General features: G+C 54.0%; 1 protein-coding gene and 1 long non-coding RNA gene across 4 annotated transcripts; one reads left to right on the forward strand and one right to left on the reverse strand.

Moving 5' to 3' along the window:
• The first annotated feature begins 1,898 nt into the window (after nt 1-1,898).
• LOC101947550 (COMM domain-containing protein 4) lies at nt 1,899-10,366 on the forward strand. Of its 3 annotated transcripts, none has more exons than XM_065559638.1 (8): nt 1,899-2,089; nt 3,611-3,682; nt 4,308-4,373; nt 5,337-5,376; nt 7,280-7,399; nt 7,887-7,967; nt 8,765-8,941; nt 9,097-10,366. In XM_065559638.1, exons 1-8 carry the CDS (start codon nt 2,087-2,089, stop codon nt 9,123-9,125), a joined length of 588 nt encoding a protein of 195 aa, XP_065415710.1. In that variant the 5' UTR covers nt 1,899-2,086; the 3' UTR covers nt 9,126-10,366. The 3 variants fall into 3 exon arrangements, with proteins under 3 accessions (XP_065415710.1, XP_065415709.1, XP_065415708.1); XM_065559637.1 differs by having other exon boundaries at nt 1,938-2,089; nt 9,218-10,366; XM_065559636.1 differs by lacking the exons at nt 1,899-2,089; nt 3,611-3,682 and having other exon boundaries at nt 6,451-7,399; nt 9,218-10,366.
• A 5,145-nt stretch (nt 10,367-15,511) lies between these two features.
• On the reverse strand, nt 15,512-16,581 carry LOC112060473 (uncharacterized). Its single transcript, XR_006172889.2, has 3 exons — nt 16,502-16,581; nt 16,342-16,427; nt 15,512-15,648 (listed from the first exon to the last, which is right to left on the reverse strand). It is a non-coding gene; the product is annotated as an uncharacterized LOC112060473 (long non-coding RNA).
• Nucleotides 16,582-23,825: the final 7,244 nt, after the last annotated feature.

Below are 23,825 nucleotides of genomic sequence, written 5' to 3' on the forward strand. Positions count from 1 at the left end.
AGATATTATGGAGTATACAGCAAGCAGTAACAACAATAGGAATATTGCTTTCGCTGAGATCTAACCTAAAAGTAAAAGAGTCAGCAGCCCTTTAAACATCCAAAGGCACATTCTACCACCATTCTGCACTTGCTCAGCCTATGGTTGAACTGCTCCTTACTGCTGTCCAGACTGCCTGTGTATGGCTTCATGAGCCACGGGAACAAGGGCTAGGCTGGGTCTCCAAGGATAACTATTGGCATTTCAACATCACCAACGGTAATTTTCTGGTCTGGGAAGGAAGTTCCTTCTTGCAGCTTTCTGAAGAGACTGGAGTTCCTAAAGATGCGCGTCATGTTCCTTTCCCAACCATCCCACGTTGATGTCGGTGAAACAGCCCCTGTGATCCACTAGGACTTGCAACACCATTTAGAAGTAGCCCTTCTGGTTTATGTACTCTTTGGCAAGGTGGTCTGGTGCCAAGATAGGGATGTGTGTTCCGTCTATCGTCCCACCACAGTTAGTGGATGGCTTTGCCGCAATGGGGTTCCCTATGTCCTTCACGTTTCCCAGAGTCACTACCCTTCTTGGCAGAAGTGAATTGATTGCTCTGGCTACCTGGATCACAGCAGCCCGCATGGTAGATTTACCCACTCCAAACTGATTCCCGACTGACCAGTAGCAATCTAGTGTTGCAAGCTTCCACAGGGCTATCGCCACTTGTTTCTCAACTGTCAGAGCAGGTCTCATTTTGGTATTTCTGTGCTTCAGGGTTGGGGAAAGCAATTCTCTATGTTCCATGAAAGTGGCCTTACGCATTCGAAAGTTATGCAGCCACTGCTCCTCATCCCATACCTGCATCACAATGCAGTCCCATCAGTCTGTGCTTGTTTCCCTGGCCCAGAAGCGGCATTCCACTGTGTCAACAAGCCCGGCCGCCATTGCCAGTATGTGCGAATTGCTTCGTTCCATGGCTTCCAACATGGCTATTTGCCTGGCATCACATTCTTCCGCGTGGCTGCTCCTGGCTAGACTCTGCAAATACTGCAGGACGATGTGCAAGGTGTTTGTGATGCTCAAAACAACAGCGTACAGATGAGTGAGGTCCACGCTTGCTATGCTATGGCATCTGCGGCCTGAAAATGATTGTTTGCCATTGCTTTCAAGGAGGGAGGAAGGTAGGAACCAAGTGCATCATGGGAGGCTGACGATATGTACCCAAAACACCTCATGAAAATGTTTTTGTCCCATCAGGCATTGGGAGCCTAACCCCGAATCCCAGTTGGCAGCAGGAACTGTAGGGTAGCTGCCCACATTGCTCCGTGAGTCGATGCTACCCATGGTAGTGGGGATGCGCTCCACATTTGGAATGTGCATAGTGGGGACATATACCATCGATTTTGTAAAATCGGAGGCTACAGGTCAAACTCGACCTATTTTCATAGTGTAGACAAGCCCTTAGTCTCTCTGCCTCAATCCCTCTTCTGTGCTATGTATTTCCCAACCTCTGAGCAGGGGTGCTTGAACAATTTGTATAGTGGGGGTGCTGAGAGCCACTGAACCAAACTGTAACCCTTGTATATAATGGCAACCACTTCAAGCCAGGGGGTGTGGCTGCACCCCCAGCACCGGCATCTATGGGTCTGAGGAATATTGTGAGGACAAATACATTACGAGCATGAGATGCTCACATCCTGTGCAGCAGGGGGCCGCAGCTACCCTCGCTAGCAGGGTTAACACGCCAATGGACATACAGTTGCTCAGTCACTGATCTCCCTTTCAGGGTAGCCCTGGGGGCAGAGGCAACCTACGGTGTTTGCTGCGCAGCGGGGAACAGAACTCCCGAGAACTAGATATGAAGGCCTTTGCCGCCCCCTGCTGGAAGCAGAGAAGAGCTGCCGCCGGCTGAGCCTCAGTCTGTGCAATAAGCCAGGGCTGAAGCGTCACTAAATCTGCGGTCAGCTGACTCGGCTCAGAGCGCGGCTGACAGGCTGCAGCGTAGGGAAGTCTGTGGTCAGCTGACTGCGCTCCGAGATCAGCTGACGGGTTCCAGCCGTGCTGTGGTTGAGGGGTCCCCTGCCAGGCGTTGCAGGGACAGCAGGAAACCATGGTGAGCACAGGCGCTGTGCATGGCTGGGGGGTGTTAGTGCTTTGCTGGGATTTGGGGGCCTGGGGCGATGCAGAGCTGTGTCCCCGGGGCAGCAGGGACTCTGGGTAACAGCTGGAGCCATGCCTGAGGACTCCCCGTTGCTAGCCCAGTGTCACCAGCTTCCTAACACGTGCATGGGGGGGGGTTAAATATTGTGGAGGGTCTGGCTTAAAAACTCCTCCTTCCCTCCAGTGACCTGAGATCAGTGGGGCCCCGGGAAGGAGCTGGAGCAAATAGAAAGAGCTGCCCCTTTGCACAGTAGGTAATTGGCCCGGGGAACCCACAGTGGCAGCCCTTTGAGTTCTAATACCTCTCCTAGTTAAGTGTGCTCAGGATAAATGAATCTCATGCTTCAGGGTGCAGGCCTGTAGCCTGCAGGGGTCAGGAAGGAAACGCTGCCTTCCCTGCCTCACCCCCACCCCCCAAAGTGCTGCACTGCAGGATGGGGCAAGTGAAAACTCCTTGTAATGCAACTTTCCTTCGAAGCAGCCGTGATGGGCTGTTGCTGTAGCAGCACCTGTGTTTCTAAAGCAGGGAGTAATACAGGCTTCAGCACTGGTTGTGCAGGGGAACAAGTGGGCATGGAAAGGATAATTTCAGAGCTATGATAATGTTAAACACCTGGGGGGGGGGAAATCAGCTGTCCTGCTCCCCTCGTCCCAGATGTCTGCCTCCTGCTCCAAGAGGCTTATGCCTGGTTCTGTAACCTGTGGACCTGCATACATGAGACGCCAGAGACTTGTCCCCTTGCTCTCGCTGTGTAACTGCAGCGGGTATAAAACAGCTGCTCCTGGATGCAGGCTCATGGTCTGTACCAGCGTTTGCTGGGTTAAACTGCTGAAGCTGCAGCCTAACTGGTAGCTATTAGGAACAGGAAGGGGCCATCTGCCCTGCCCCACCTTCACCCCACCTCTTCATCAGACTGATCCCTCTGGGCATACCCCAGCCCCGTCCATCTCTTTCCTTCTCCTGGGATGAGTGTCTCTCTCTCAGACTCTGGGCCCAGTTCAGCCCGGGGGGAAGCCCATTGAATTCAGGGCACTTGCATCCCCTCGTGCCAGGGCTGAGCTTGGCCAGCTGTGTCCAGTCGTTCTCCCCAGGAGCTTGCTCCAAAGGCTGATGACCTCCGTGCACGGAGCTGCTGTGCCTGAGTTCGCAGGGGCTTTGTACAGTGGGGACCCAGGGCCTGAGGAGGAGAGTTATTTGTACAGCTCCAGATCAACCCAGCGGCCGTCCGACTCTGCAGCAGGCTCAGCCAGAGCAGAGGCCGGAGATGGGGGCAGCCAAGTACCCAGAGAGGAGAGAAATCTAGGGGCGGCTCTTCTGGTGCAGTGGGGGCAGGGCAGCAATAACGGTGGGAAATGAGGGTTCCCTTGCTCTGGCAAGAAGAGCCGGGCTGCCCTGCAAAGGACACTCTGCTGCTGACGTCCCCTGGCCCAAAGGCCGCCTGGATCCTAACTGCCCCCGATCTTCTCCTTCCAGAGGTTCCGGTTCTGCGGAGACTTGGACTGTCCTGACTGGGTCCTGGCCGAAATCAGCACCTTGGCCAAAATAGTTAAGTGGAAGCTTTCTCTTTCTCTGTTTTCTTCTGGATCTTAACCCCCACCCCCGAAATGGTATCGGGTGCTGTGAAACCAGACAATCAGCACGAAGCCTTGGCCATTGAGAGGGGTATCTACGGCCTGGGGGAGCAATGGGAATATCTGCGTGATACCCCGAGTCCCAGAGCTCAGTTTGGGATGCATCTGGTGAAGGGGAGAGCTCAGGTCCCTGAGCGACCGGCGTGAACTCTGTGCCTGTCTCTGGCTGACTGGGCTTCCCTAAGAGAACGGAGAGAGGCTCGAGAAGTACGTGGAACAGGCTTTGATTGAGGGCTTGAGCAATACACTCAGTGCAGCACAAGAGTTGGCTGGGGCTTTAGCCTGACCGTTGCATCCAAAACTCAGGGAGTCTCTTTGTGGAATCCAAACCATGGTGTTCCCCAAAGTGGCAGAGAAGCGAGTGGTTTAAAAACAACCCAAACCAGTGGCTGTTTGGCTGGGGCAGGACAAGGTTGAAATGGGTCCCCCTGATGTGGCAGAGAGCATGTGTTTTGAGGGGAGCTCAGACTCCTGCCAGGCAGTGCCCGCCAGGCCCAGCACTGCAGTGGGGTTTTATTTTTTTGCTCTCTCCTTTCCAGTCCTCGGTGAAGCTGAAGCTCATCTGTGGCCAGGTGCTCAAGGACCTGCAGGGAGAGGGGATTGATGTAAGTGAAGGGCGTTCTCCCACGTTCAGCCCCGCTGAGCAGGGATCCAGCGATCGATTGCAGAGACTCAAGTCTCCCCTCCCCCTGGCTGAGTGGCGTGGGCCATGTCGAGCTGGCCGGCCTCAGGGCAGGCAGTGGAGTGGGGGTGGCGGGGATCAGAGTGGGAGTCAGGACACCTGGGTTTTATTCCCAGCTCTGCCACTGATCTTGGGCAGGGTGCCTAAAGCCTGTGTCCCTATCTGTAAAATAAGGCCAGTGACACTCCCCCATCGGGGAGATTTGCTGGTGGAAAGGGCCGTATGGCTGCTAAGTACTTACTAGTAAGTATTAGTGTCTGTTTCTCTAAGGGTCCTGTGTGGTCTGCTTCACTTCATCCACCCATTGGCCATGCCATCGCTAGGGGAATGGCCGGTGGTTGACAACACGGATTCCCTTGAGGTCTCCCAGCAAGGGGATTTGGCCGCTTGGGGACATGGGGCTGAGCCATTTGTAACACCCATCACAGACAGCAGCTGACCCGCTGTTTGGATCGTGGAGGTTCCCTGTAGGACATGCCTGGAGCACTAGCGGCCAGTGGGAACGGCCCATCCTGTACCCGCCCCCCATAGTGAAGGCAGCTTGGGCTAGTGGGAGCCAGGAACCCAGGAGTCCTAGTCCCCGATCAGCCATGTGGCCTTGGGCAGGTTACTTAGGCTAAATCCAGCAGCTTCTAATAATTTGGGTCCCCCCTTGAGACACCTCGGCCCCGTTACTCAGAAGTGCTGAGCCCCCACTGCTCCTATTGACTCCAAGTGCACCCGAAACCAGGCGCCGCTTGTGGAAGTGTTGGCCTTACCCTGGCTCTGCTTGCCCTGTGGGGGATCTGCTCAGCGAGGGCTCAGTGATCATTCTGCACCGTGCCGTGTGCTCCGGGAGCAGGCTCCCCTGGGGCTGATGGACCTGGGTGTTGCTCTTCTCTTGCAGTATGAAAAGATCCTGAAGCTAACGTCGGATGCCAAGTTTGGTGAGTGTTGTTCCTTTCCAGAGCCGTTGGGTGTCCGCAGCCTGGGCTCCTCTAGTGCTGTCCATGAGGCCATCATGGTGGATTTGGCTCTTTGCCTCACCCGCCTTCCAAGGAGCTTTGCTGGCTTCATTACTAGAACTGACATTCCTCTGTCTGTGCTTACAGCAGGGAGGCTGTGGCAAGCCGGTGGCTTTGGGATGCTAGGCCAGGCTTTGTCTGACTCTTACCTCCCCTCCGGCCCATTCCACACCCCAGTGCCCTGGCCTGAGAACATTTTACCTGCAGTGTTTATGGGTGCCGGGCTCAGCTTTGTTAGCCGCATTGCCTGAAAAGTGTCGCTGGCTAGGATCACGAGTGGAGAGGCATGTCCTGAAGCAGTGAAGGCCTGAAGATAATGCCCAGCCATTGAAAACCAACCGCATGCTCTGCTCGTGAGCAAGCACAGGAGCCCTGCTAATTTCCCAGGGTCCTTGCCCCTGTTCTGTTTGGGGGAGATGCTGCTAATCGGCAGCCTGACGAGTTCCCCCTTCTCACCCCAAACACTGCCCTGGCTTTATATTTTTGGGTGGTTCTGGGCCTTGCGTCGGGTGGGAGTAACACCATTTCCCAAGTGTGTGGAAGTGCCCCGGGCCTGGTGGTTGTGGTGTTCACAGTAGCAATCAAAACTTCCCAGGTGCTGCCCAAACAGCTGAACAGCCCCCATCCCTGTCCTACTGAACTTGCTGTCTTACTGTGGTGATGGGGAGGGCAGGGGAGAGGTTCCAGGAACTCAGCCAGGTTAGCGTCACAAAGAGAAGGTTAAGGGGTGACTCGATGGGAGCCTGTAAGTACCTACACGGGGAACAAACAGCTGATAATGGGCTCTTCAGTCCAGCAGACAAAGGTCTAACATGAGCCGATGGTTGGAAGTTGAAGCTAGACAAACTCAGACTGGAAATAAGGTGTTTTAACAGCGTCATTAACCGATGGAACAACTGCCCAGGTGCTCTCCATCACTGGCAATTTCTAAATCCAGATCTGCTCTGGTTCAAACAGGCATTAATTCAGGGGCGCCCAATGGGCTGTGTTACACAGGTCAGACTGGACAATCGACGCCAGATGGGACCATGATGTAAGCTGTGAAAAGTCTGGTTTGGTTTTTATGAATGATCTAACCCCAGCTGAGTTGCCGTGCTGTGGCTTGGCCCTGTCTTACCACCACTGGCCTGGTTATTGTGCAGTGTTAACCTTAGGCTTTGGCTGTACAAATGGTTAGTTTCAGCAAGCCAGGGTGTAAATCTGCCATGCGCTAGGTGGCCGGGTGGACCCTGCTCCACACCCCGAGTTCTGCAGCGCGTGTGGGATCTGCCCTGCTTGGAAACAGTAGGTGAAAGTGCTCTAGCAGCTGTTAGTCTGCGGTAGCAGAGTCTTAACGGACAGTGCGCAGCTGGCTAGGGCAGGGTAGCTTTACACCCCAGCTTGCCATGAGCTACGTGTTCGCTTAGACAGGTCCTTGGCCATTATTAGTATTTGGATCCCTAGCATCAATTGATTCTAGTTAGACTTAACCCCTGCCTGTCCCAGGCTTGTTTAAATCCTAACCTGTTTTGACCCGTCGGTTGCATTGACTTCCCCTCCCCAACACACACACAGTCCCCTGCCCATCGCTACTTCTTACCCAGGTTGGTGACAATGAGCCCAGCTCTTTCTGCCTGTTTCCCTGCTGCCCCTCGTGGCCCAGTGCGAGGTGGCGTCTGTCCGTGCCCCCTCTCTAGTCTCTTGCAGATGATGAACTGCAAAGGGCAGGCCAAGTCAAGGGCTGTTGGATCCTACGTCAATTGTATGGGTCTGTCAAAGCTGCCTCCCTGCAGGGAAGAGCCCTGCTGCCATACAGAGTCCCAAAGGTTTCTCCTCCTCTCTCCAGAGTCCGGGGACGTGAAGGCCACTATTGCCGTGCTCAGCTTCATCCTCTCCAGTGCAGCCAAACACAGCGTAGACAGCGACTCTCTGTCCAGCGAGCTGCAACAGCTGGGGCTGCCCAAAGGTAGGGGAAGTGCCAGGGGATGGGTCCCTCGGAGAGGGCTGTAGCACACTGGGGAGCCTTGAGGTCAGTAGCAGCAGCCCGGCTGTCTTGTGCGATGTCAGCATAACTGTATCCTTCCACCCTTGCGCCAGCACTGTGAGTTCAGTACGTTGGCTCTCTGGGGGAGGAGGCGATCGCTGCTGGGTTGTGTGTCCCCCGCATTCTCCCATCAGCGAGAAGTTAGAACTCGCTGTGTCAACCAGCAGGAAAGACTTCAGAGCAGTAGCTGGGCCATCTTCTGACTGAAATGCCCTACGGTACCATCGTCCCCCCGTTATCCCACGTGTGCCCCAGTGTCAGCATCCTGCTAGAGTCCCCCTGCTAAACAGGCCAGCTCAGCAGTTTGCAGCCAGGGTCCCTTCTGAGCCTGCTGGAACCAGAGTTGTGTTGTGCAGGGACCGATCTGATGCTCTTTGGTGGGTGGTTTCTTGGTCTCCTTGTTTTGTAGAACATGCCACAGGATTGTGCCGGTCCTATGATGAGAAACAGAGCCCCCTGCAGGACAGCCTGAGGACACGCAGCCTGAGATGTAAGTGTTCCCCCTCTGACTGTGCAAACCTGACACTGCTTCAGGCAGCGGATGGGAGATGGTCCTTCAGCAGGGGTACAGGCTGGCACCCACTGCCCCCACCCCTCTAGCTGTTCCCCTGTGTCCATGGATGGAAGTTCAATAGGACTTTCCCAGCCATTCTCCTCTGGGACTTCCTGGGAAGAACTTGCTCCTGAGGACTGTGGGATAGGATCAGAGTTTGCTGAGGGCAGATGGGTTTTCAGCAGCAACCGAGGGGATGACCAGGAGCTGGGACCAGAACCCTGTTGTCTGACCCCCTTGGGCTGTGACCTTGTCAGCCCGACAGGTTAGGATCTGGCCAGGTTAGTTCACCTCCGGGACAATCCAAATGCAGCGGGGAGTGGTGCAGGTGATGCACTAGGTGGTGCTCTGCTTTCTGCGTTATCTTGGCCATAAAGAGAGACAGAGCTGAGGCGGTGCTAACCACTTGGACTCATGGGAATCTTCGCAACGAGGAGTGTTAGTTGCATTATCCCAGCCACACCCCATCTTGGAGGGCTCCACTCCACTGACCTAAACTCCCTTGTTATTTCAACTGGAGACATTTCCTTCCTGTAATGTCTTACATTGTCGCTGTGGGCCAGTAAGACAGTTGCTGTGTTACACACACCAGAGGTGGCTGCGTTTCAGGGGTGGGTGAAGCCGCTTAATGCTTTTGAAAAATGCTTCCCAAATCCATATCGCCGGCTTGTGCATAGAGAGAGTGTTTTACACTGACAGCGCAAACCTGAGACTGGCTCTGCCTCTGTCCTCAGTGAACCGTCTGGACTCTGTGTCCTGGAGGGTGGATCACACGCTCAGCTCCAGTGAGCTCCAGACGGTCAATGAGCCCCTTGTGCACCTGAAGTTCACCGTGCGAGACGGGGACCGAAGCGTGACGGAGCCCTTTGCTATGACTGTGTCGGCAGAGAAGTTCCGGGTCTTACTGGCAGGTGAGTAGATGACAGACGGGCAGCTTGGAATCGCTCGCCTCATCCCCGCCCTGCCAGCTGGTGCTTCCTCTCCTGTGTCCCCGCTGCTCTCCCTACTGGCTGGGGCAGAGATCGGCTGTCTCCATGTCGTATCATTTCTCTGTTCCTGCTCACAGCACAGAGGTTATTCTCTGCCCTGCTGTGACTGGTGAATTGGGAGCTGGCTGCAGCGCCCCCTGCTGAGATCCAGGTCACTCTGCCCCCATTGGCTGTTTGCGTCTTCTCTTCCACTTTCAGAGCTGAGACAGGCCCACGCCATGATGAAAACTCTCAGCTGAGGAGCCGGGAGGACGGCAGCGAGCGTGGAAGGAGCCGGCTGATTGCTCTGCAGCTCGTCGGAGAGTCTGGTGGGTGCGGTTCCTCCGCTGGGGAAGCCCCTCGCTGCACACAGCCGCAGACACTGCCTGGGCAGAGGTTGGACTGGGCTCTCCTCCCTTCTCAGACCCCTGCAGCTGAAACTGACAATTGCTCTTCCCACTCTTCCTGGCTACTGCCTCCCCCTCCCCTGTCCAGCTCTCTTGCTGTGGAGCCTCCTGCCCGCCCCTCCTCCATCCTGCCCACAAGCCCTTGTGCTTCCAGGAGCCCCACCGCAGGATCCGTCCCCAGAGCAATGGTGGATGGGAGCTTGGTGGCTTCTGCATCTGCTAACGAGATCTCCACCTTGAGACCAGCTTCAGCTCGGAGTTCCCATAACAAAGGCGTCCAAACCCATGGGCCGTGCCACTGTGTAACACACATGCCTCTGGAGAATACCCAGGCCTGCCGGCTGGAGGCTACTTTAACAGTGAAAGACCCTGAAATCCCCTGCCCAGCCCTTTGGTGGTGGTTGTGTTCCTGAACAGCTGCAGGGAGCTGATCTGCCCTTTTGCTTCTGCTTGAATTGTCTCCTGTGACTACTCCAGGGCAGGCGCTTGGTCTCCTCTGGAAACTAGCATGCTGCAGCCCACCAAATGCTGCGGCTAGGCCAGCTCCACATCACCCATTGACTGAACTCCTGCAGCAATCCAGGATGCCTGTGGCTGGGTTGACTCTGCCAGTCATACATAAGGGGTTGGAAAGTTTCATCAGCCGAAGCACCATGGAGCGTTCTCTAGTCCCTTCTTGCTCCCCCGCATCCCTCCCCTTAAAAGCACTTTGCCTCTGTTCTTTCCACTTCCTTTAAAGGACCCCCTTGCCTGGGGGATAAATGCAGCTTTTCTGTCTTTCCTTCCCCCCATGCTCCTACCACCTTTTCCAGGGCAGCTCAGTGCGTGGAATAAAGGATCAGCAGGAACGTGCATCTGTGAATCTCTCCATGCGTTTCCGGTTGGCCTTGGCACATGAAGCCAGTTATTTGTAATGTTTCCTATTTTGCCAACGGGATCCAATAAAGCCACGAGGAGCGTTTTTAATTTGCATTGCTGCCTCCCTTGGCACCCCTGCACCCTCATTTCTGACACCCTCAGACTGGGAGCAGAGATGTGTCTTTAAATAACTGGAGTAAATCTTTTGTATTTGAAAGGGGGGGGATTGATGCCACAGACAAAATTCATTATATGGGCAGGTGCTCTATAACCTATTCCCACCCCCTGCAGCTCTGTCAATGTCTCTCCATCCCACATACACCCTTCCTGCTCCTTCAGTCCTGACCTCTGCAGAAACCAGAGCCAGGGTAGGCAAAGTCCGTAAACTATTCACTCACCCCAGCCTTGTCTTGTACAACCCTGGCTAGTCCAGCCCTTGCCCCAGGCACAGCTCTGGTAACAGCCATCGAGGGACCAGTTGGGTTTTGCTAACTTCATTTAAGCTGTGCTCCGTTTACATTGTCCCCTGCCACTGGTGCCTATTGTGCTAACCCCCTTTCCCGGCTACAGCTCAGGGCTCTGGTTTACAGGAACTTCACAGCTTGGGGATGATGCAGTTGCTCCTTTAACGCAAAGCCAGCACAGCCTGAAGGCGGTGAAGTGGGAAACCATTTTAACTGCAGACTTTGAACTACATTTGGTAAATTGTTGCTGAACGGCAGCCCTGTATTGTTAAGAACAAGGCCGTGTTCCATTAATTGAAAGGCAATACAATTAAAATGGTACAAGAAATAGTTTAGTTTCTAAGGCCAAATGTGGTATCCGTTTGTAACATTTTCTTCTTGGAGGGAGGGGAGAAAGCCATTTTGTTATTTTTAATCTTCATTTTCTTGTCTTGACTTACACTTCTGCCCCTTCCATCATCTCTTGGTGGTTGGTTTGTCCATCACAAGCAATATGGAGGGGGAGGTAAACCAGAGTGGCGGGAGCTTTGGATTCTATTCCTGGCTTTGCCACTGATTCTGTATTCTCAGGCAAATAACTCTGCCTCTCTGTGCATCAGTTTTCCCATCTGCAATTGTGGGAGACTAGCACTGCCAACCCCAAGTGTTCACATACCCAGGGCCGGCTCCAGGCACCAGCTTCTCAAGCAGGTGCTTGGGGCAGCCGCTCCGGAGAGGGGCAGCACGTCCAGGCATTCAGCGGCAATTCGGCGGACGGTCCCTCACTCCGCCTGGGAGTGAAGGACCTCCCACCGAATTGCCGCCGCAGATCGCGATCGCGGCTTTTTTGTTTGTTTGTTTTTGGCTGCTTGGGGCAGCCAAAACCCTGGAACCGGCCCTGCACATACCATGAATCAGTCCCCGAAAACCATGAGATTGGCTCAAAAATAGTAAACCTTGGGGTTTTATTTTATTTTATTTTGTTTTTTGAGCCTTTAGGGTTCCTGTTTTTGATTATTATCTCAGTAAGCATGAGGGTTAGAAATTTACTTTGTCAGTTTTTTTTTTTTTAAATGAAAGCTGTGAATCACATGATTCCAGGAGCTGGAGCTTTAAGAATGTATCATCAGAGCTGGCAACACTGAGTTTGAGGTGGTGTGGCCTCCCTCTGACCCAGAAAGGGAGGAACCACCCTCTGTGTCCAGGTGGGCGGAGCCAGACCCATCTCACCACTCTCATCAGAAGTGGATAGGCAGGACAGGAAGTATATAAGGCGAAGCATCCAGCTCAATTTGGGGGGAGACAGATGCATACTGCTCTCTCCAGGTTGCTGACTTTGCTGCACAGCCAAGAAATGCCCTGTTCCTGGAGGAACCTGTGTCCACAGCGGAGCTGTTGGGACTGCTGCTGGCCACCTACCCCAGGGGAGATGGAGGACAGCCACTGATCCAGAAGGGAGGGTAGGAAGTAGCCCAGGGGCAGCCAACTCCAGTCTGGCTGTAGTGCTGCCTGAAACATGGCCAGTGTGTTGCAGCGGATTCCCCACTGTGCCGGTGGCGGAACACTCCGCCACTGTTAGGGCCCTGGGCTAGGACCTGGTGGAGTCGGATGGGCCCAGGTCTGCCTACCCACTGCCACCCCACCCCTGGGGTGGCAGCCTCCCCACTGTAGGCCAGGTGGCCAGTGTTAGCCTACCATCCGCCAAAGCTAGGACACTAGACTATTCACTGCTCTGCCCTGCGTTAGGGCTGGAGTCTTAGACCGTTTGGTGCCCTGCCCTGTTTGAGGGCCTGGGCCTCTGTTGCTCTTCCCTGGCCTGAAGGCTGGAGCTTATAGACTCCCTGTTTGCTCTGCCCTGGCATGATGGCTGGTGCCTATAGACTGGCTGGGGTTTCGCCCATTAAGGCGATCATGACACTTATGCCTACGCTGCTAATTCCCCTGAGACTAGGCAGTGATCCCATGACGTAGTGAGGCGGGGTGGCCTGCCTCTGACCCAGAAGGGGAGGGATGACCGCAGCCCCACTACAGGGACTAATACTTACTCCCCTTGGAAAAGTGCTTTGAGCTGTTTGGCTGAAAGGTGCTACAGAAATGCAATATAAACTAGCCCATCTCGGCCTCTCTGTTCGTCTCAGTGGGATTAGCACAGCGTGTGGAACAGCAGTCTGTGTCCCTGTTTTAGCAAAGGAGAAGAGTTGCTGTCAGACTATGTCAGTGGTGGGCGATAGTTTAAAACCAGCCCAGCTTCTGAATGTCCAACATCCGCATTATTTTACACCAAGTAAAAGGGGGAGGGCGTGGGTGTGGCAAGGTCTCTTCTGTTTAGGATTTATGGGGGACCCCACTTGCATCTCCAGATTGTTTTGCAAAGAAAACACCTTTTCCCCTCCCCTTAGTTAATCATGCAGTGCATAGGGGAAACTGAGGCACACACACTATACATACAAAATATTCTGGAAAAAAAACCACTTTGTCACACTCATTACATGAACCAAACGTAAAAATTTGGTCATCTGGCTGTCTATTAGTTGCAAGGACTGGCTGTGGTTGGTTTGAAGCATTGGTTGTTTTCTTGTTCTGCATCTGCCAGCTGTAGAATTTGCTGTGCTGATTGTTTGTTTTCTTTTTGAAGAACAAACTATAGATGTCAACAGTTTCTGCTGAACTCTCCACTGTTGGTCTCGATCACATATGATCTGGGAGATGAATTCTTTTTCTTTACAACAGCTGGAGTTGTCTATCCTATTCCAACACAAACATGGTCACCAGGTTCTATATCCAGCAGTTCTCTAAGTGATGATGTCTGTTGTAAAAGTGCAACATCTTTTAGCCTTTTTATCTGATTTGGTTACTTTCTCCATGTCTGGCCACTTTGGAGACTGGAAAACAACCTAAGATAGTTCATTAGTTCTGAGTTGTCTTCCCATCAGAAATTGTGCTGGACTAGACCCGTTAGGTGTTATTGGTGTTGATCAGTAGCTCAGAAGAACAAGGAATGGATCTTCCTGCTGTAGGACTTTCTCGGCTGTATGTACAGCTCTCTCAGCCTCTCTATTCGCTTGTGGGTAATGTGGGCTGCTAGTAATATGGTCAAAATCATATTTCATTTGGAATTACACCTCTACCCCGATATAACGCTGTCCTTGGGAGACAAAAAATCTCACCGCGTTACCCTGTTTCCCCGAAAATAAGACATCCTCCAAAAATAAGGCCTACTTACAGTTTTGCCTCTCGTTGTAATATAAGGCATCCCCCCGATAATAAGGCATCCACCGATAATAAGGCATTTTTCATTTCTGAAAAATAAGACATCCCCTGAAAATAAGACCTAGCGCATCTTTGGGAGCAAAAATTAATATAAGACACTGTCTTATTTTCGGGGAAACAGGGTATATCGAACTTGCTTTGGCCCCAGGGGTGGCTCCAGGCACCAGTGCACCAAGCACATGCCTGGGGCAGCAAGCCGCGGGTGGTGGCCTGCCGGTCACCATGAGGGCGGCAGTCAGGCTGCCTTCGGCAGCATGCCTTCTGGAGGTCCACCGGTCCCGCGGTATCGGCGGCAATTTGGCGGCGGGTACATTGAAGGTGCAGGATCGGCGGACCTCCTGCAGGCATGCCGCCGAAGCCTGCCTCACTGCCGTGCTTGGGGCGGCAAAACACATAGAGCTGCCCCTGTTTGGCCCCCCCATTCCTTGTTCCCTGACTGCCCCCTCCAGAGACCCCTGTCCCTAATCACCCTCAGGACCCCACCCTGTACCCAACCCCCCTGCTCCCTGTCCCCTGACTGCTCCGACCCCTATCCACACACCCTGCCCCCTGACAGGCACTCACCAGGCGCGGCGGGAAGCGGAGCAATGTGGCCCCAGCCCGCTCCACTCTACCACCTCCTAGCCGCGGCACTCCACTTCCGCCGCCGATGAGTGCGGGGAGGTTGGAGAAAGGACGTCCCCTGCACTCACCTGCTGCGGGAAGCAGAGTGACGCGGCCCCAGCCTGCTCCGCTTTCCTTGCCCCGGCTCCAGCCGTGTGGCTGGTGGGGGGTGTGTTGGGGAAAGGTCCCGCACTCACCTGCGGCAGGAAGTGGATCGCCGCGGCTGGGAGCTGGTGGAGTGGAGTGGGCTGGGGCTGGGCTGCTCCGCTTCCGCCGCTGCTGGTGAGTGCGGGGGGGGATCCCTTCCCCCAAGTCCCCTCCCCTGAGCGACATGGCTGGGACGAGGGAAGCGGAGCAGGCTGCTCCCGGTCCCCTGCTAATCTCCCGGGCCACTCTGGGACTGCGGGGCCCCCCAAATTGCCTCCCCACAGCTCCTGCGTCCTAGACCCTGGGGGGGAGGGAGCCCGTGACCACCCCCGAGACCCTCTGCCCCTTATCCAACCCCTTAGCCCCGGCCCAGCACCCTTAACACGCTGCTCAAAGCAGCGTGTCAGAGCTTTACTGCCTTGTATGCGAACCCGCCTTATATTGGGTCGCGTTATATCGGGGTAGAGGTATACTTAAATTCTGCTGCAGGGAATTGTGGTCTGTTGTCTGTCATTAGTAGTTCTGGAAGTGAGCAAAAGTGCATTTCAGTGTCTCGATTACACTGCAACATGGTATGTCCTTCATGGGTGAGGTTTAGGATTTCTCCTCTCATTTCATTTGGAATTACAATACAATCACCTTGAGTCATGTATCCATTTGACTCGCTTAATCGTCCATGTACTGCAAAGCAGTCTCTTCTCGCTTCCGTAGTGTTCTTTAGATACTTGGGCCAGCTGGCCCTCATGTAACTTAGAACTTCTTGTAGTTGCGTGTCAGTCAGGGTTGCCTGTTGTAGCTGGTGGTGTCTCTTTTCTGACACTGGTCTGTATGCATTTACATCAGTGGTTCTCAACCAGGGGTAGGCATACCACTAAGGGTGTGCAGAGGTCTTCCGGGTACATCAACTTATCTAGATATTTGCCTAGTTTTACAACAGGTTGCAGAAAAAGCACCAGTGAAGTCAGTACAAACTAAAATTCATACAGATAATGACTTGTTTATATTGCTCTATCTACTGTACACTGAAATGTAAGTACAATATTTATATTCCAATTGATTTATTTTAGAATTATACAGTAAAAATGAGAAAGGAAGCAATTTCAGTAACAGTGTGCTGTGACACTTTTGTATTTTTATGTCTGATTTTGTAAGCAAGTAGTTTTTAAGTGAGGTGAAACTTGGGGGCACGCAAGACAAATCAGACTCCTGAGAGGGAAACAGTAATCTGGAGAGGTTGAGAGCCACTGATCTACAGTATCCATGTACATCTTTACGTCATCTTTGAGCTCATGTGTAGCTGAGTGTGATTGGGCTCATGGCAGAGTGCCTGCTACCACCAGATTTTTTCCCCAGAAACATATTTAACAGTGGGGTTAAATTGAATTAACTTTCTCAATAGACATGGGGCTGCACTGTGGGGGGGGCCTTGCGGGGGCTACAGTCACCCCAAAATTTGCCTTAGGCATTCCCCATAGTCACCTCTCCCAGCTGCTGGCGGTGTTGCTGCCTTCGGAGCTGAGCGCCCAGCCAGCAGCCACTGCTCTCCGGCCGCCCAGCTCTGAAGGGTTAATGGGAGCTGTTTCAGGAGCAGTGATACTTCCTGGGGTTACTATACCTCCAGAAGGTGGGGTGTTTGGCTCTCTCCTCTCTGTTGTTCTCAGGAGGTGGATTCTGTGCTCCCTCAGGGAGTCCCTCTTCTTCCTGTAAAACATCCTGTTAGTCAGTGTTCTCAGAGCAGGTCCAAAGGCCAGTGCAGAAGAGAAGGGAAGATTTACCATGGAGTCGAAAACCGTGTTCTCCAAGCCCTTCTTCTGGTCATCAAGTGAAATTCTGACATCCTCCATATCTAGATGTGCTCCCGCTACAACACAAACTTAGGAATTAGCTGGATGGCCCTGCAACAGTGCATCTTGTGAAGGAACGATGCCATGAGCACCATCTGGTTCGTAACCTGGGAGGCAATAGCCATTTGTTTCCCAAGAGTGGGGAAACCCTGAGCTGCTTCCTTGTTTTGGACCCAAGGGAGAGAAGCCCAGAGCTCAAAGATTCAAGGTCAGAAGGGACCATTTTGATCATCTAGTCTGACCTCCTGTATAGCACAGGCCAGAAAACTTCCTGAAAAAATTCCTAGATCAATCTTTTAGAAAAACATCCCATCTTGAGTTAAAAATTGTCAATGATAGAGAATCCACCATGACCCTTGGTAAGTTGTTCCAATGGTTAATGACTCTCACTGTTAAAATGCAGGCCTTATTTCAGTCTGAATTTGTCTAGCTTCAGCTTCCAGCCGTTGGCTCATGTTAGACCTTTGTCTGCTGGATTGAAGAGCTGATTATTAAATATCAAGGGTCATTGTGCATTCTCCATCACTGGCAATTTTTAAATCAAGACTGGACTTTTTCTAATAGCTTTGCTCTAGGAATTATTTTGAGGAAGTTCTTTGGCTTGTGTTACCAGGGCCGGCTATAGCAGGTGCGGGGCCCCACGCCGGGATGCGAATTGTCTCGCGCCCCCGCGCCCCGACTCCGCCCCTCCATGTCCCATTGGATCCCTCCCCAAATCCCTGCCCTGGCCCCGCCCCCAGCCCTGCCACCACCCTGCCCCATTGGATCCCTCCCCAAATCCCCGCCCTGGCCCCATCCCCAGCCCTGCCACCTCCCTGCCCCATTGGATCCCTCCCCAAATCCCCGCCCTGGCCCCGCGTCTTCCCCGAGCATGCCGCATTCCTCCTCCTCACCCCTCCCTCCCAGGCTTGCGCTGATCAGCTGTATGGCGGCGCAAGCGCTGGAGGGAGGGGGGAGAAGCAGGACGCAGCTTTTTTTTTTTTTTTTTTTTCCCGCTCCGCCAGCAGCCCTGGATGTTGCGGGGCCCTCTTAGGTGCGGGGCCCCATTCCGGGGAATCGGCCGAATCGGCTTAAAGCCGGCCCTGTGTGTTACACAGGAGATCAGACTAGATCAGTGGTCCCCAAACTGTGTGTGCGCCCCGCTAGGGTGTCATGGAGGAATGTTTGGGGGGGTGCACAGTGGGAGCAAGGCCAGCCCCCATAGGGGGGCAGGGAGGGAGCGCCACACTTCCAACCTTGCTCCGCGCCCAGACCAGCTCCAAACCTCAACCCTGTTCAGCCCCCAGTCCTGCTCCGCCTTCAGGCCAGATCTGCCTCCAGCTCCACTCTACCCCCTGCTCTGCCCCCAGCCCAGCTCTGCCCTCATTCCCTCTCTGCCCTGAGCCCAGCTCCGCCTCTAGCCCCAGCTCCTCCCGCATCCCCAGTTCTACCCCCAGCTCCGCCGCTGAGGAAGCCTTGGCTGTGCAGTATTGGAGGAGGAGCGCAGACAGATTCTATTATTGGTGGGGGGGCTGACTGGAAAAGTTTGCACACCACTGACCAGATGATTACAACGGTCCCTTGTGGTCTTGGAATCTATGAAATGGCAAAAGCTAGCAACCCTGCTGGCGAATGCATATGTGCACTCACTTACACTTCACCTATGGATTCGTTAATGGCTGGTGACTCTGTCCACTGGGCTGCCCAGAGTCCTGCCAGGCACAATGTGTACAGCCCCTGACAGGCTGCTAAGCGGCTTTATCCCCACTGCATAGAACAGCATGACAAAGGGACTGTCCCAGGGTCATACAGGGGGAAAAACAGGAATAGAGCCAGATCTCTGACCTCAGCTCTTTACCTTCTCCTGCAGGCCGTCCCAATGCCACCATGCACAGAAGATGCAGCCTCGCCTACCCCACTGCTCAATGACGCCTTCTGAATTTGAGTGAATGAGCTTCCAAAGCGGTGGCGTCAATATGGAATGAGACACCAGATAATTCAGAAAATTTGGGTTCTTCCCGAAGTTTATCAGTCCTGTTTGTCCGGAAAAACCTCAAATTCATCCAAAATTCCTTTCAAACGTAGGTGAACCCAGAGAATGGCACATTCTGTACTGTCAACCTAACCCATAAGAGTCCACTAAATTCAAACCAAGCCCTGTCCTCACAACACCACCACCAACCCAGAGCCTCCACATCCTCTGTCCCCTGCCCTGGTGCTGACCTTTCCTATTGCCCCTTCAGCCTGGCCATCTGCTCTAATCCTGACCCTTCCCATTCCCTTCTCTCTCCCATTTTCCTCCCCGTCCCTCTAGCAGAGCTGGAGCCCTGCCCCATGACCCTCAGTCCTGGTGGCCCCATTCACCATTGGCTCCAGCCCCATGCAGACCCCATTAGCAAGTGACTCACCACAGACACCTGGTCCTTCTTGTGAGGGTTGAATATTCATCACAGCACCAGAGCGATGGTTTTACTTCCTTGCCTTCTGGTACGCCTGCCTCAGGTCTTTTATCTTTGCGTGGCACTGATGTGTGTCCAGTTCATAGCCTTTCTCCAACATGCCATGAGAAGTCTGACCGTAGGTATCTAAGTCCCTATGGCTGGAGCAGAGCTGGACTGCGCAGCCTCCTCCCCCCACAGTGCCAGCAGATCCAATAACTCAGGCGTACTCCAAGCAGGAGAGCATTTGCTGCATGGAGCCACCATGGTCAGCTGGGAAGATGCAATGTGAACTGTCCACACGGAGCAAACAGGAAGTGGAATTTCAAAAATCACTCTGGTAAAACTGGCTATTGTATGACCATTCTTTTTTAGAAGGCTAGCTATTCCTCAGTTAGTGAACTCCACCAAGTATTCGTGTTTGGCCCCGTGCTCTTACTCCCTCTGTTTGGGTGGCTTCCAGATAATGCTGCACGTGGCTCTGGGGCCAGCTGCCAGCCCAGGACTGACAAAGATACAAGACAAAGTACGTTCCCAGCAGAACTAATCCAATTACAGAACAAACTTCCTGCCTTCATTATTCAGGCTTGCAACATGCTTCTTTCCCTGACACCGCTCATTCATTATGAGGAGCTTAACTGGGGAATAGAAAGTATACAATGACTGAGCCACGTTCCACTCTCTGTAGGTACTCCTACAACTACATTGAGGTGGGCCAAATAAGAACACAGAGAGAATTGTGTTAAAGGAAGACACACAAACCCAGAGGCGGGTTTACCATGAAACAAACAGTGTGGTGGCCCAGGGCCCCCAATGACGGGGGGGCCCCCAAAATGCAGGACAAATCTCATCTGACAACCTGCCCCGAGTCCCAGGCGGCGGCGCAGCAGGGCTCAGGCAGGCAGGCTGCATTCTATGGCCGGTGGCCCCACACCGCTCCCAGAAGCGGCCGGCTGCTGGCACATCTCTGCGTGCCCCTGGCAGGGGGGAGGTGCCTCTGCATGCTGCCCCCACCCCAGGCAGTGCACAGAGTCCCGCTGTCCCCTTCCCACAAGGGCTAAAGTGGCTCCCTACCCATGCTGCCTGCCTCCCTCTGCGCTGCGCCGCTCCCAGAAGCAGCCGGCATGTCCCTGCGGCCCCTGGGGAGGGTGTCTCCGTGCATTGCCCCCGCCCTGAGTGTCGACTCCGCAGCTCCCATTGGCCGGGAACTGCGGCCAATGCGAGCTGCGGGGGTGACACCTGTGTGCAGCAGCATGCAGAGACCCCCTGGCCCGCCCTCGCCTAGGAGCCACCACCAGACGGATGTGCCAGTCGCTTTGGGAGCTGTGCCACTCAAGGTAAGCACTGCCCCCGACCCCTCCTGCACCCCAACCTCCTGCCCCTGCACAGAGCCCACACCCAAACTTCCTCCCAGAGCCTGCACCCCTCACTCTCCCACACCCCAGCCCAGAGCCCGCAACCTGCACTCAAACTTCCTCTCAGAGCCTGACCCCTGCACCCGCTCCTGTACCCCAACCCCCTGCCCCAGCACAGAGCCCACACCCAAACTTCCTCCCAGAGCCCGCACCCCTTACTCTCCCACACCCCAGCCCAGAGCCCGCAACCTCCACCCAAACTTCCTCCCGGAGCCTGACCCCCGCACCCGCTCCTGTACCCCAACCCTCTGTCCCAGCACAGAGCCCACACCCAAACTTCCTCCCAGAGCCCACACCCCTCACTCTCCCACACCCCAGCCCAGAGCCCGCAACCTCCACCCAAACTTCCTCCCAGAGCCTGACCCCCGCACTCCCTCCTGTACCCCAACCTTATGCCCCAGCACAGAGCCCACACCCAAACTTCCTCCCAGAGCCCGCACCCCTCACTCTCCCACACCCCAGCCCAGAGCCTGCAACCTGCACTCAAACTTCCTCCCAGAACCCGACCCTCGCACCTCCTCCTGCACCCCAACCCCTGTCCCAGCCCAGAGCCCGCAACCTGCACCCAAACTCCCTCCCAGAACCCGACCCCTGCACCCTCTCCTGCGCCCCAACCCCCTGCCCCAGCACAGAGCCCACACCCAAACTTCCTTCCAGAGCCCGCACCCCTCACTCTCCCACACCCCAGCCCAGAGCCCGCAACCTGCACCCAAACTTCCTCCCAGAGCCCGACCCCCGCACCCTCTCCTGCACCCCAACCCCAATCAAGGTACCTCACTTCATTTTCATTTACTTCCTATTACTTATAATATAGGAGGAGGATGAAGAAAAAAAGAATGAAAAATGGGGGGGAGAGGGGGATATAAGAGAGAATGTTCTTTTTCTTGGCAGGGTCCCGAGGGGGGGCCCCCCCAAAAAATGAAGCTGTACACAGGCCCCACTAACTCTAAATCCGCCACTGCACAACCCCCAACCCAGATGCTGAACCCTTTAGAACCCATGTTGATGAGTTCTGATTGCTCCCCCCACCCCCTCCTCTAGTTCATTCCCTTCTTTACAGAAATCTATCGGTTATGGTGGTCTCAGTTTGATCAGCCCTGAAGAAGACCCAAGCTGAGGAAGAGCTCTGGGTAAGCTTGAAAGCTTGTTTCTCTCTCACCAACAGAAGTTAGTCCAACAAAAGATTTTTACTTCACCCACCTTCTCCCTCTGGTGATCCTTGTCAGTTTCAGAGCTAACCAGGCCAGATGAGGGGTGATGCATTCTGGTCGTGTTTGTGCCTGTGCGTGGCCTGTGAAATTTGAATAGAGCAGCCAGGCAGTCCCTAGGAGAGAGGGCCAGCCCTGGGCACCCCATCCCAGTTAGTATCCATTGAAGAAGCTAGTTTGAAGAATGGGAGCTGAGGCTCAGAGAAGGGACAAACTGTGTCTGGTTGGCTTGGGGAGGAAGGAGGGAGATGTGGAGATGAGACCTCAAGCCTAGGAAAAGAATGTGAAGTGTGCGGCGTAGCCAAGTCACGCCAGGCCTCCAAACTGTTACTGACTGCAGTGGAGTTTGTTAAAGGAGACAGCTGCTGTCTGGACCACAAATGAAGCGTTGCAGCAGGGAGGGGGGCTGGCCCAGCACATTAAAGACTAAACCACTGAAGCAAAAAAAAAAACCAAACACCCCCCTAAGAAAAGCCCCATTCTCTGTGCTTATTTCCAGCGAGCCCCACTGCACAGACCTCCATAGAGCATCTGTCTCTAATTAATGCCCAGTCCCTCTGTCTTCAGTCAGGAGAACCGTATGTTTCAGGAACAGACAAGAAATGGAGCTGAGCAAGGCTCAGCAGCTTGTGCAGGTTGCAGTGCATTAGGGTCGCAGTCCTTGAAAGGGTCGTAGGGAACTTCCCATGCGCTTATGTGATGGCTGGAACTGCAGAGCAGCGTGTAGGGGGAGAGGAACTAGAAAGAGGGGCTGATTTTTTCTACCTTCCTTTCTGTGTGTGACTCCACATGTGCACAGCGGCAGCTGCATCATGCCACAGGTGCCTGCAACCGGGCCTTTGTGCGCACATCACCTGATGGAATCACTTCTCACTGCTAATGCACTATGCATCCCTGCAGTCTGTTCCGCAGGCCTGTGCCCAGGAGACGGAGACCCTGTCCCTGAGACAAGGTCTTTGCCACTGATCCATGCCAGCATCACTCTATCATAGCAGTACGGCCCATAGCAATGAACTGACTCTGGCTAACTACTAGATCTCTATGTGCAGCCGTTAACATGGGATCATCCATTAGTGGGGGGTTGCTAGTGGGGTCACACAGGGCTCCCGTCTCACTTTAATATCACAGCACTGTGCTGACTTTAGGGTAAGACTACAATGAAGTGTATTAACCAAGAGCAGAGGTTGAAGTGACACTGAGCCGAGAGAATAGGTTCCAAGTGAAACAAAAAGAAAACCTGCTTTCTAATGTCTAAAACTTGAGAGGAGAATGTTCTTTTTCTTGGCTGGGTCCCGAGAGGGAGCCCCAAAAATGAAGCTGCGCACGGGGCCCCACTAACTCTAAACTCACCACTGCTCATCCCTCTGTTAACATGGTCCAGGCAGACAGGTAAATCCACATTCCTTGGGCTAAGGCAGCCTTGTTTATCAGCCGCCCCCACGAGCTATATTAGGAACCTATTTCCAGCACACGTACCTATTGCTTTATGCACCATCCGTACATAGTGCACACAATGCTATTCATGGCCAGCGTGTCACCAGTTTTCGTTACCTTACCAGACCCAGTCTGGCTAAACAGTCTGACAGTGTGCTGGGTGTAGGGAGTTTGTCAGCCATGCTGAGATTTACCGGTACCTAGCAGTACGCTCTTTGCCAACTGGAATAAAGGGGCTCTTACCAGGCACACACCCAGGGGGTGCAGAAGGGTGATAAAGGCTGCTCCTGGAGCAGAGCAGGAGATGGGTTTGTGTCACATGACTGTCTGGGATGATCTGAATGGGGCATTCAGGGCTGGCTAAAACCAACCATATCAATGGAGCATTTGGAAAGACAATGCGGGGCCCCAATGACTGAACAACTGCCAATGGGAAATTCCTGAAATGGGGACACGTGAACTCAGCAGAGCTCTGCAGCAGGAAATGGCCCAACAGAAGACAGGAGCAAGGATAAGAACTAGCCTCGCACGGGACATCTACAGTGCAAAAAGGCACACCACGGCAGTGAGCGTCAGAGCCCCGGGGGAAGCTATTGACAGAGAGCAAACCCCGCTCTCATCTCCCATTTTCCTGTCCCCCAGGAAGGGCGGTTGGTTCTGAAATTTGGAGGAACACTGCTGGGGGAGGTGGGCAGGGGACTAACAGTTCAGCCCCTGGCAAAACGCTGGCAAACTGCAGGACGTGAGGTCTCCTGCTGTTTGCCAGCAGCCTGTGACAATA

The sequence above is a fragment of the Chrysemys picta genome, chromosome 10, assembly GCF_011386835.1.
Source record: "Chrysemys picta bellii isolate R12L10 chromosome 10, ASM1138683v2, whole genome shotgun sequence".
Lineage (NCBI taxonomy): Eukaryota > Metazoa > Chordata > Testudines > Emydidae > Chrysemys > Chrysemys picta.

Coding starts and splice junctions, on each gene's coding strand:
- LOC101947550 (XM_065559636.1), top strand. CDS start 7,048: ATGAGCCCAGCTCTTTCTGCCTGTTTCCCTGCTGCCCCTCGTGGCCCA. Junction 7,968..8,764: donor GAGGACACGCAGCCTGAGAT/GTAAGTGTTCCC, acceptor CTCTGTCCTCAG/TGAACCGTCTGGACTCTGTG. Junction 8,942..9,217: donor GTTCCGGGTCTTACTGGCAG/GTGAGTAGATGA, acceptor TTCCACTTTCAG/AGCTGAGACAGGCCCACGCC.